The following is a 13,595-nucleotide window of genomic DNA, read 5'->3' on the forward strand; positions in this document are numbered from 1 at the left end:
AGAGTTAGCTAATAAGGCATCAAATTTTTCGATCATAGCTGCATGCCAACATGCATCCTGAAAACCCTCAGCAAAAGATTTAGGCTCGGTGAGAAGAAAAGAATTTTTAGAAGCGAGGAAGGAGGTAGACTCAGTAATATCCTTTGTTATGGATCGAATGAGCATAGAGTGTGTACGAAAAGATGGAGGAGGAACAATAGGTGAAATAGATAAAGAAGGTGGTGAAACTGGTAGGTCTCCAGTAGGAGTGGAAAGGGGAGGTTCAGAAGGTGTAGGAGCATGGTCGGTTGTAGTGGTGGGTGCAATAGCCTTGGAGGTTGTTCGTCTGGTATAGATCCGGAGCTCTTTCTGACCAGCAGCAGTGGTATGGTTCTCACTCTAATCTATATGGCATTATGATTCAAGTTGGTAATAAATTGAATTAATGACTCAGAGGTTGGTGAAATAGGCAAAGTGGACCGGTCGGTACAAGAAGTGCTAGGACTATCGATAGTAGAAATATAAGTGAAATTGAAACGAGAGAGTGCATCAATAGTAGGACTCTCACCCGTAAAGGAGGATTAGAAAGAAAATTTTGAAATATGTAAAAATCTAAAATAGAAGAATCAGTTGCGGAAGATGTAGAAAATTTAGAGAGAGGGATATGAAAAAACTATTTCAACAAAGGTAACATGCCTAAAAATAAATTTTTTTTCAGTGCTTGGATATAGGCAACAAAACCCTTTTTACTTATTTGAGAGTCCCAAGAATACACAAGGGAGTGATCGGGGAGAGAGCTTATGTTTGGCAATATTCTGTATATCATGATAACATAAGCATTCAAAAACTTTTATAAGTTGTAAGTCAGAATGGACACAACTATGCAAAGCATTGTATGGTGATTTTTCATTCAAAATAACAAGTGAAGGAGTATGATTTATAAGAAAAATGATAGTTTGTAGGACCTCTACCTAAAAGCGAGGAGGCATGCAAGCTTGAAAAAGAGGACTTCGAATAACATTGGATAAATGTCTTTCCTCTCGGCAATACCATTTTGTTGCGGTGTGTGAGGATACGAGAATCTCTGAATAATTTCAGTTTGTGAACACAGAGCTGAGAATTTTTCATTTACAGACTCATCATTGTCAGATTGAAAAATTTTAATATTGTGATGATAAATATTTTTAATCATTGCTTGAAACTCTAAAAATTTTTCAAAAACCTCATGTTTAAATTTTAAAAGATAAATCCAAGAATAACGGGAGTAATCATCCACAAATATGACATAATATTTATATTCAGAAATAGAGGGAACAGGTGCTTGCCATACATCTGAATGCACAAGTTGAAAAAAAAAGCAGATTTTGATTTAGAATCATCAAAAGGAAGTTTGACATATTTTTTCATATTGCATGCATTGCAAACATATAATTTGAGTTCAGAATGACCATCAAAAATAATTTTATTTTTTTAATAAATTTAGAAAGAACAGCAAGACTGGGATGATCTAATCGTCTATGCCAAATATCTCCATTAAATCTAGATGCAACAAAGACCGACCGTTGCTTATTTCTTACACTTGCAACTTTAGAAGAAATTGGATAGAATGAAGTTCTTGAACTACAGCATCTGAGAAGCTCCTTTCTCGTTTTCAGATCCTTTATAGAAAAATCGAAAGAGTCAAATTCAAAATGAGAATTATTATCATGGCAAAATTGACGAACAGAAAGTAAATTTCTTTTAATAGAAGGAACAACAAGAACATTTTTGAAAGCAAAGGAGTTGGAAGAAGTATTCAACTGTGTTTGACCAATCTGAGTAATATTAAGTAAATTTTCATTACCAACTAGAATTTTTCCATGTCCATTATAAGGTTTAGAGAGAGAGAATACCAGGATTAGCAGTCATATGATTAGATGCTTCAGTATCTGGGTACCAAACTTCCTCACCAGGCTTCTTAAGGCTCATAGCAATGAAGGGCTGAGGAATATCATCTGTCGTGAAAGCATGGTTGAAGCGTTGCCTGCACTGAAGAGCAGAATGATTAAATTTTTCACATATCTGTCATTGTGTGCTAGATTGTGGAACATGGGGTTGTTGATTATGTTGATTAGGATGAGAAAAGGACTGAGGATATATGTATGCTTTATTGTATCAACAATCAAGATTTGAATTGTCTGCCACGCTGTCCTCGGCCTCCGCAAAAACTACCCCTGTGTCCACCATGATGACCCTGACCGTGATTTGCATAAAGGGCTTCTGCTTCAGTGGTGGAAGGAGCAGGTGGTGTTGTCAATCTGGCATGATGCTGAATTTTTGTTTCTTCTTGTATTAGAAGTGGTTGAAGTTACTCAAAAGTAGGTTTTATTCTGTGCGTGTTTAATGCACTTACAAATCCACTATATTCCTCTGGTAGTCCCAGAAGAACAATCATGACCAAATTATGATCCGACTTGAATTCAGCAATCGCCTGGAGGGCATCCCCTATGGATTTTATTTTTTGCATATATTCACTCATATCCATTGATCCTTTCTTGATGTTTTGTAACTCAGATTTCAGAGGAAAGGCCACAAAGGTAGTCTAGTTAAGAAAGTATGCCTCATATGATTTTTCATGCATCATGGGCTGTTTTGGGTAACTGGATATGACCATTTGTAGTATGCTAAGAGACAGAGTAGCATTAATCCAAAAAAATATGGTGGTATCTACCTTCTTCCACATTAAGGTCCTGTTTGAGATTGCTGTTAGTAGTAGAATTTTTGGAGCTTTTGAAAGTAGAGTTTGTACAAAAAGCTATTTGCTGTTTGGTAACCACATTTATAAAGTGCTTTGGAACTTTAACATATATTTGGTAACTAAAATAAAAACATGCTTTTGGTATGATAAAATGACAATAAAAGACATTGCATAGTATTATATAATAGAGAATAATATTATATTATATTATATATTAAAATATTATTATACTATATAATATTATTATTATATAATATGACATAATATTGTAATATAATATAATGTTATTATAATTATAATATAATTTATAATGTAATATAATATAATGGACTATAATCTAATCTAATTATAAATTATAATATAACAGATTATATCATATTATTATAATATAATAATACTATAATAGATTATATTATATGTTTATAATATATCATAATATTAATTTATTATTATATTATATTATATTTAAAATATAATAGTATAATATGATATGATTATGAGATTTGTTTGTGGATATTTATGTTATTAAAAAAATTTATTTAAATCAAAACAGCTTTCCGACATTAGCCAGAAGGAATTTTTGGAGAAAGCTTCAAAATACAGCTTTTCTCAAGTAGATCTTTTCAGCTTTCTGACAAAATCAAAACAACCTTTCTATTTTTTACTAAACATCACTGTACCACCCCAAGTGCTTTCTGAGGGTCAGAAAATACTTTCTGATATTTTAAAAGCTTAGCCAAACAAGGCCTAAATACTCTAGATTCACAATTGTCTTCTTATTGATTGATTCAATAATCTAAAGAGGGATAATATTGGTCCCATCCACATGCGCAGCAACATCAAAACTCTCTAAGACATTTAGAAAAACTTATTTCCACACCAAATATATAGAATCTATGAGTTCTAATGGTACGAGAGTTTTAATATTAACAACCAGTAGTATTGCATAAAGGAAGATATATTTGCCACTAAAAGAAAGCACCACCAAAAGAAAAAGAGATGAGATCAGAAGTTACCAATAAAGATCACTTCCTAAGAGAAGTTGAGTAGTACAAGAGAAGGCCAGTGACATTAGGAAAGACTAGAAAGAAAAACTGAATAGCACCAGGGAAGACAACAAAGATCACTTTCCAAGAGAAGTTGCGCGGCACCAGAGAAGGCCAGCGGCATCAGGGAAGATCAGAAAAAATGAACAGCAGTAGAAAAAAAAATCAGCGTCTCAAGGAGAGATCGAGCGACACCAGGGAAGGCCAAGCGGAATCAGGAAAGATCAGAAAAAAATCGACCAGCAGCAAGAGAAGCCAGTAGCACCAGGGAAGGTTAGCGACATCAGGGAAGACCAGAAAAAACGAGCAGCAGCAGAAAAAATCCAGTGGTTCAAGGAGAGATCGAGCGGCATCAAGAAATGCTGAACGGCAACAAAAAGGGGAGGTCGCCTAGGAGGAAGGTGAGGTTTTGGTGGTTGGTGGCTATGGATCAATATCCCTAGTTAGGATTCCTGCTCTAATACCATAAAAGAGGGGCAAAAGAGCTTACCCTCTAGGGTTTCATTGACCAATATACATAGAGTACAGGATGTTCACATATGGCAACATAGGCTAGCAATAATACAGTAACTATGTGGCAACATAGGCTAGCAATCATACAGCAAATATATGGCAACCTAGGCCAGCAATAATACATCAATAATATAGCAAATAATACCATAAAAACCTCCACTATATATGGAAAGAAATATGCAATCCTAATAAACAGGATGCCCTATTGTCCGGTTCTGTCCTGGTAGTAGTTCCAGTCATGTGTCCCGATAGATGTGCTCCATCCCTCTTCCCTTCTTTGCTTCTTTTTTTTTTTTTTTTCTCTCCTTTCTTTTCTTATACCTTCCTTTCGTTTGTTTCTTTTTTGTTTATTTTTTTTATCCCTTCCTTTCTTTCCTTTTTTCTTTTTCTTCATCTTTCGCTTTCATTTTTTTATTTCTTTTTTTCTCCCTCCATTTCTTTCTTTCGTTTCTCTTCTTCTTCTTTCCTTTCACTTTTTCATTTTTTTATTTTCTTTTTTATTTTCCTCTTTTTTTTTTCTCTCAGTATGGATGGGTTTTTGGAGTCTCAATCCTATCTCGATCTTGTTTTCTCATAGAAACTGAATGTAACTGTTGGGACACCCTCCATCCCCTCAGGATGTAAAATCTTGGTTCGAGCACTGCCAATCAGCAATAGTGGTGGCAATTGGGTCATGTTGGATAAGACACAGGTCATGTCTAGGGGTGTAATTGAGTCAAGCCAAGTTGAGTAGCTAAAAGCTTGAGCTCGACTTGATTCAAATTACTTGGGCTCGAAATTAGACTCGAGATTGATCGAGCCTTAATATCTAAAGCTCGAGTTTGGTTTGATAGACAATACACAATACTCGAGCTTGATTTGATTCCACTCAAATATCAATCAAGCCATACTTGAGCTCGAGTTCGATCTCGAATTCAAGCCTTAGCCACTAATAATATATATAAATATATATATATATATGTGTGAATAGTATTATTTAAAAAATATATAAACTGGAATAGGCTTGCGAGCTTTTGAGCTGAGTATCTGGCTACTTAAGCTCGACTCGAGCTCGATAATAGCCAAATCGAGTCGAGCTCAAGTAGCTTGCGAGCAGCTCGACTTGTTTGCACTCCTAGTCAGATCGGATACATGATAGATCAAAATCTGTTAACCTGAATCTGACCTGTTTATTGAATGAGTAAAAACTCCAGATCCGAGTCTAGTTTTGTTAAACAGGTAATCTAGCTCGATCTATAATGGGTTGAAACAAATTAAATGGGTTAAATGGTTAAGCATTGCCATCCCTAAATTCAGCAAATATTGGTGCTACTGGCAAATTTTTTCTTGCTTTCAGAAAGAACAAGTATTTATGACAAACCAACCCTTCCTTGCTGTACTAGAGGTTGCAGCGAATGATAAAGCAAACCTCAGGCACTTTCTCAGTTTAAAAGATTGTGAACACTTACCTCAGAGAATGTCTTGGGAAGATTGATGGGTACTGAAAAGGAATGGATTGCAGATCACAATGGGAGACTTTAGTAACTCCATCAATAGGAAATTGGGAATCCTTCTTTAGGGAGTCCTCCACATAAAATTCATTTTCAATATTCCAATTTATTGTTTCTTTTCCAACTGTACTTTCTATTAGGACTCACAATGACATTAGCTAGAAATAGTTGTTGCTTTTTTTTTTTTAAAAAAAAATGTTATGTTCTTCAGTTGATCTTTTCAGCAACTTTCTGGATAGAACTTAGAGTCCTATTTAAGTAATATTAATAGCATTATTTTTTTAGAAGTGGTTTGGTGGCTTTCTCCATAATGTTCTACAAGATTTTGTATATTTAGAAAGTCCTTAGTTGTCCTCTGATAACAAAGTTGGGAGATATCTTACTTTGGATTTAAATCAACTATTGGAATTTGCCTGAGTTGATTCTACAAGAATGCAATACCCTATCTTCTGGTAACAAGTCAATATTTAAAACTCTAATGGTAGGTTTTTCTTTTTTGTTGGGAATATTCGTGGTCAGAGTCGATAGCCTTTAGATATCACTGTAAGGCTGATTTTCCAGTGCAGACTACGTAAATCTGCCACATCACCTGCCTTTGTGCTACCTTTTCAGCATAAAACTATTAAATGTGCTAATATCTAGACTTTGAGTACAACAATGAGCCTACACAGTGGAGATATTGAAATTTGTTGTGCTGAATCTCTGATTGAAAGCAAAAGCTTAGGAGCTGTGAAATTTGAAATGCTGGAATCGAATGATTTGTTTATTTTGCTGATTTTTTCGTCAATTGCTTCTATTACCCCAGCTTTGGCCCAACTCAGTGGAAAAAAGAATCTATGGATTCTTAGCTATCATCATGAACAATCAATTATACATAAGAATGTGTTAATAACTTAATATTATTAATAAAATGAAGTTGTCTAAACTTTAATGAATTCTGCCAATTCATCATTATATTTGTAGTATCCTTTCATCTTTTCTTTTTCTATATCTTCTCCAAATCTTGATGTTTTCCAAGTTTTACCTGATATCTCACCAAGTAACAAATGCCCTGCAGTTTATGCCCGGATCTTCACTTTGTGGATTTCTTGGAACATTTCCTTTGCTAGAGACTTTACTTCCATTTCAAGCCTCAAGAACATTTTTAAATGCTTGAGATTGAAATTCTTCTTGCTAATTGAAGCTTGAGAGTGCCTTAGACTATGCTGCAATTGTTGCTTCAGCTACACCCTTTTTGCCCAATGCCTGTGTTCCATAATTGAAGAACATCATAGTTAGGGGTTCAATGGAGAGGAGAATTATTGTGTGGTGTGATCATTCAGGATGTGAGGAAGAGAGTCCACAGTAGAAACATCCAATTCTCACAGCCATTAAGACTTAGCCATAACTTGATCTATACAAATAATGTTTCCAGTTTTCCTGGTCGAACAATTGCTCCAAGTTTACGCCAAGGGGCTACACCAAGCAAAGAGTCTGAAGATCTGGGAATCTGAACAAATTGATGCAGCTTCAGAACTCATGCAGGGGTATCTACTTAACATTTGTGTCTGACGTTCACTTTTGAAAATAAACTGAAATGGATCATCTGCAGCAAGCTAGATTAGCCTTACCATCAGGAAGCCTGATGAGTTTGCGTTACATCTAAGACCTTTCTCTCAGATTACTGGAGCATAAGGATAAAAGAAAGTCCAAGCTCACACTTAAATTAGATACAAGTTCTTGGGAATGATTATAAACAAGATCCTAATACTGAGATGGAAGGAGTAGCATCAATTCTCGATGTCTATATAAAATTATTTGGTCACTGAATTTTTTGGCGTTATAGTAAATATCGGCTATCTATTGCCTTGATATTGTGGAAAAAGAGCCATAAAAGATAATGTTTTTATTTCTCATAATCAACTTCATGAATACTACTTTTTAAATAGACTAAAATAGAATAACTATTATGGTAGCTTTACAATTGTATCCACACACATGTGGAAGCTAAACAATTGTGTCTAACAATAGGATAAATTTGATCCTATAATCTATAATAATCACTACCATAATAGCTATGATATTTATGACCATAATAGCCATGATATTCTGACCATAATAGCCATGATGATATCTGATCTTGGAATTCTTGAGATCGTACTTACCATAGTAGTCATAATCTTGACAACTCATTATGATATTCACTCATCTTCCAGCACTCCCCCTTAAGTTAGCGCGTAGATGTCAAGTAAGCCCAACTTGCCAATGAGAAAATTGAAAAGATGAGAGGACAATCCTTTGGTAAGTCGGCCGTTTGTTGCGAAGTGGGAACAAACAACATGCAAATAACTTCAGTTTCAAGCTTCTCCTTGATAAAATGTCAGTCAACCTCCACATGTTTGGAGTGGTCATGTTGAACTGGATTATGGGCAATACTGATTGCAGCCTTATTATCGCAGTACAACTTCATAGAAAAATTTACGGAAAGATATAATTCATCTAGAATTCGCTGCAGCCAAAGTAACTCACAAACACCATTTGCCATGGCTCTATATTCGGCTTTAGCACTGCTCCTAGATACAACATTCTGCTTCTTGCTCCTCCAAGTAATCAGATTCCCCCAAACATAAGTACAGTAGCTAGTGGTGGATTTTCGGTCGGTTGAAGAATCCGTCCAATCAGCATCCGTAAAAATCTTTAGAGTCCTCTGAGAATGTTTCTAGGAAAATAAATCTTTACTAGGGGAACTCTTCAAGTACCGCAAGATCCTATACACCGCATCAAGATGTACTTTTCAAGGAGAATGCATAAACTGACTTACTCTATTCACAGCAAATGCAATGTCAGGTTTTGTGTGAGATAAGTAAATCAGCTTTCCCACTAGTCTCTAATATCTCGAAGTGTCATCCGCTTCATTTTTTTCACTATCCCCCAATTTGACATTATAGTCAATGGGAGTATCTGCAGGTCTACACCCACTTATTTCAGTTTCTTTAAGGAGATCAAGCATGTACTTCCTCTAATTCACAACTAACCCCTTCTGAGAGTGAGCAACTTTCATTCCAAGAAAATATTTGACCGACCCCAAGTCTTTGATTCCAAACTTCTTAGCCAAGCTACTCTTCAATTGTTCTATCTCAGCAACATCATCATCGGTTAAGATGATATCATCTACATACACAATGAGAACAATAATCTTCTTGCTCTCTCCATACTTATAGAACATAGTATGATCTGATTGTACTTGGCAATATCCCCGATTCTTCATTGATCTAGTGAATTTATCAAACCAGGCCCTTGGAAATTGTTTAAGACCATATAAAGACTTCTTGAGTCTATAAACTCGAGATCCAAACTCTGTCGCAAAGCCAGGAGGTGCAGCCATATAAATTTTCTCTTCCAAATCTCCATTCAAGAATGCATTTTTAATGTCCAGCTGCTGTAATGGCCAATCGAGGTTAACAGCTAACGAGAACAACACCCTAACGGTGTTTAGTTTGGCCACAGGTGCAAAGGTCTCCATGTAGTCAATATCATAGGTTTGTGTAAACTCTTTTGCCACTAATCTCGCTTTGTATCTTTCAAGAGAGCCATCAGATTTGTATTTAACAGTGAACATCCACTTACATCCCACTGTCTTCTTTCCTCTAGGAAGATCCATTACTTTCCAAATCCTATTCTTCTCAAGTGCTCGCATGTCTTCTAACATGACTTTCCTCCACTTTGGAATTCGTAAAGCATCCTGCACAGTTGTTGGAATCTCCATAAGAGAAAGGTGAGAGGAAAAAGTTGAAAGAGATGGTGATAGATTAGTATAGGGCATAAATTTGGATATTGGGTACTTAGTATATGTTCTAATATCCTTACGAACATCAATGGAAAGATGTAATTCATTGGGTACAATTGGAGAATTGAAATTGGAATCATAATTGGAATTAGAATTATCTGAAGAATCTCGGTCGAGCTCCAGTTTAGACTCATGACTATGAAGAGAAGCCTCAGACTCCTTTCCTTGAAGAATATCTTTTCTAGAGTAGACTTTTTCAAAGCATCTGTCTCTGTTTACTTCTCATTCATTCTGATCATGAATATGTGGTGGGACCACAGGTGAACCTTCAAGTTTTTCATTATTTAAAACATTTGAAGGATTTTTATCAATGTTTGTTGCAGAATTTTGACTTTTAGCATCATTTTGCTGGTTTGAATTTTCATTTTCAGCAATAATTTTATTCTTGGATGCAAGTGTAGGGACATCCACACGATAGGGAACAAAGGAAAAAATGAATTCATTTTCAAATATGCTAGAATTTCTCACATCTTCTTTCTCTCTCTCTCCCTGAAGATGAGAGTTCAAATATGGAGTTTGTTCAAAAAAGGAGACATCTATTGTTACAAATTTTTTTTTTAAAATGGGGTCATAGCACTTATATCCTTTTTGGGTGGTGCATATCCCACAAATACACATTTAATGGCCCTCGGGTCAAGTTTCCCACAATTTTGATAATAATTATGGACATAAACCGCACAACCAAACAGTCGAACAGACAGACCAGAGGGTATTCGAGAGTTCGAAAAATTTTTTGTGAAAACATGTCAGGGAGTTTTAAAATTCAAAATCTTTGAGAGTATGCGATTAATGAGATGCGTGGCTGTAAGAATTGTTCTCCCTAAAGATAGGAACATTAGATGCAAAAAGAAGAGCTCTAGCAATTTCCAAAAGGTATCTATTTTTTTTTGCAATCTCTTTTTGTTGTGGGGTATTAGTACAAGAACTTGGATGAACAATACCCTTTTCCAAGAAAAATTGCCCTAAAGTTGAATTAAAAAATCTTTTGTCATTGTCACTCCGAAAAATCTGAATTTTTTTATTAAATTGCGTATGAATCATAGAGTAAAAAATTTTAAAAATTTTAGCAACTTCAGATTTTTTTTTTAATAGGTATACTTAACTAATTCTAGTATGGTCATCAATGAAAGATACAAACCATTTATTTTTTGAAACTGTAGAAATCTTTGAGAGACCTCAAACGTCACTATGAACTAATGAAAAAGGTTGTGTTGGCCTATATAGTTGTGAGAGAAAAATAGCCCTATGTAATTTTGCCAAAGTGCAAATTTCATATTTAAATGAAGATGGATCTTTATTCAAAAATAAATTTGGGTACAAATGTTTTAAATAGTGAAAACTCGGGTGGCCTAATCTATAGTACCACGATATTATTTCATGATCAGTAGAAAAAGAAACAGACTCTAAACAGGTATCCTGAACAAGTCTATGAGATCGTGATCCATCTTCGAGGAAATAAAGTCCTCTTTCTTTAGCAATACCAATCATCTTCTCCATTGCCAGATCCTGAAATTCACAGTGAGAATGGTGAAAATTAGCATGACAATTCAAATCATAGGTAAGTTTATTGATGGACAATAAATTACAGGATAATTTGGAAATATAAAGGACATTTTGGAGGGTCAGTGTAGGTGAGATCATGATCGAACCCTTTCCGACAATTGTCGAAAAAGATCCATCAGCAACCTTGATTTTTTTATTGCTTGCACAGGGACTATAAGATGAAAACAACTAAGAGCAATTAGTCATATGACCTGTTGCCCCAGATTCAATAATCCAAGGATTCTGAAAATCGAAGAAGGTATTGAATGACTCAATTTAGTTACCTTGGTGGGCTAGAGAACGAGTGGTGGAGAATTATGAAGATTTAAACAACCGATACAGTTGCTCCAGTTGTTCCTTCATGAAGTTGGCCGAGTCAGATTCGACCGATTGCTCTTAAGTATTATCAGTGGTGGTTTGAAGAGCTCTCCCATTGGGCTTCTTCTTCTGGTTAGGAGGTTTGCTGTGAAGGTGCCAGCAAGGCTCCTGAGTATGCCCTGGCTTCCTGCAATGGTCACATCATGGCCGCTTTTTCTTTTCTCCTTCTGCCTCTGATTTTCGGATCGCAAGGGCTGAACTTTCAGCTCTAGGAGTAAACACGAGATGAGGATGAATGAAGCATAACCTTCCTCCAGCTCTCTTCTAGTCGGATCTTAGAGAACACTTTCCTAATAGAAGGCAGTGGCTTCCGACTCAAGATTCTCTCCTTTGTCTCATTTCCTGATTCACACCAGCAAAGAACATATACTCTATGAGCATCTTCACCCTTTTTGTGCCTTGCACATTCCTTGGGATCCTTTAACTCAATTGTGCGATATAGGTCCAACTCCTGCCATAGTGTTACCATCTCATTGTAGTAGATGGTAACATCTTGATCTCCTTGTGCCGATCGCCATAGTTTAAACTTCAACTCAAAGATTTGAGAATAATTTTTTCGATCAGAATATTTTCTTAACAACATCCTAGATTTCTTTCGCTGTTGAGAGAAATAGATAGGTCATTGCAATGGTCGACTCTATGGAATTGAGGAGCTATGCCATAACCACTACGTTCTCTGTCGTCCAAGTCTCAAAATTGGGATCAGTTTCAGTGGGCTCTTTGACACTATCTGTCAGATATCCAAACTTGGCTCGATCTTTCATGGCCAACTTGATCGATTGCGACCATTCCAAGTAATTTGTACCGTTCAATTTTGTGTGAATGGTAAGTGGAAGAGCAGATCCAGCGGAATAATCTGCCCCGGGAGGTGTGCTGGTGACAGTATTACTCCTTTCTGTTGTGGCTTCAGATGAGAAGTCTCTGTCTTTGATTGATCCTGTCACTGCTGTCTTCACCATCTTAGGTCAAGAATTACTGCTGAATCAAGATCTGATTGCAACAGAAAAAACAGATCGGAGATGATTAGTAGCAGAACAGGAATCGATAGAGGCTGGACAGCGGCTGGCCGACAGCAAAGGAGTCTCTTTCAGGGCTTGTCGGCGGCAGCAAGACCTGTAGCAGGTCTAAACGGTGGCAGCAGAGGGTTTTCTAGCCCTGGTCGGCGGCGGCTGGTGATGTTCTAGCCTTGGCCGACGATGGCTGGGCATTTTTTTTAGAGTGGCCGGAGGCTATGGTGGAGCACGGCTAGGGTTGGCCGGCTCTGATACTATGTGGAAAAAGAGTCGTAAAAGATAATGTTTTTATTTCTCATAATCAACTTCATGAATACAGCTCTTTAAATAGACTAAAATGGAATAGCTATTATGGTAGCTTTACAATTGTATCAACACACATATAGAAGCTAAACAATTGTGTCTAACAATAGGGTAAATTTGATCCTAGAATCTATAATAATCACTACCATAATAGCTATGATATTTATGACCATAATAGCCATAATATCTGATCTTGGAATCCTTGAGGTCATACTTAGCATAGTAGTCATAATCTTGGCAACAGATATTAAGCCTTGTGATTGTTGTTCTGGTTTTACTAGACTGACAATGCTTCAAGCTTGTAAGTAGGGGTATTTTTATGTGCCACTTTTATGATAAGATACCTTTTGTTTTGAGAATGTAAATGCTATATGCTGAAATTATCTTTGTTTATGATTTCTTGCAGATTGACCTTAGACGAGCTAATAATTGTGAAATCATGCTAACAAAAGTTAAGATGCCATTGGCTGATTTGATGGTGAGTGAATGAATTCTGGAGTTTATTTGTTTTATGGTATTTCTTTGCAATTTGAATAGCTATTCGATGAATGTGTTGTAACGATGTTATTGTCTTGAAGTATATTATATAATCATTTCACCTCTTTTTGTTTAATTTTGATTACACTGCTAATGCTGACCCCTCGCTTGGATGAGAAAGGTGATTGGTTGTTCCAAGAGATCACAATCATTTCATTTTTTTTTTTCCTGACTTGATATACTTTATCATCATCCTCAATACCTGAACTACATTATCAATTATTGTTTAGG

At 36.0% G+C, this 13,595-nt stretch overlaps 1 protein-coding gene across 1 annotated transcript in view; it reads left to right on the top strand.

Moving 5' to 3' along the window:
• LOC105038138 (formin-like protein 18) overlaps positions 1–13,595 on the top strand; it is a 36,942-nt gene that overhangs the window by 7,223 nt on the left and 16,124 nt on the right. The window contains exon 6 of the mRNA XM_010913847.4: positions 13,234–13,305. Within this exon, the coding sequence (XP_010912149.1) occupies positions 13,234–13,305 (72 nt within the window). The remainder of the gene's footprint in view (positions 1–13,233; positions 13,306–13,595) is intronic.

The sequence above is a fragment of the Elaeis guineensis genome, chromosome 1, assembly GCF_000442705.2.
Source record: "Elaeis guineensis isolate ETL-2024a chromosome 1, EG11, whole genome shotgun sequence".
Classification (NCBI taxonomy): Eukaryota; Viridiplantae; Streptophyta; class Magnoliopsida; order Arecales; family Arecaceae; genus Elaeis; species Elaeis guineensis.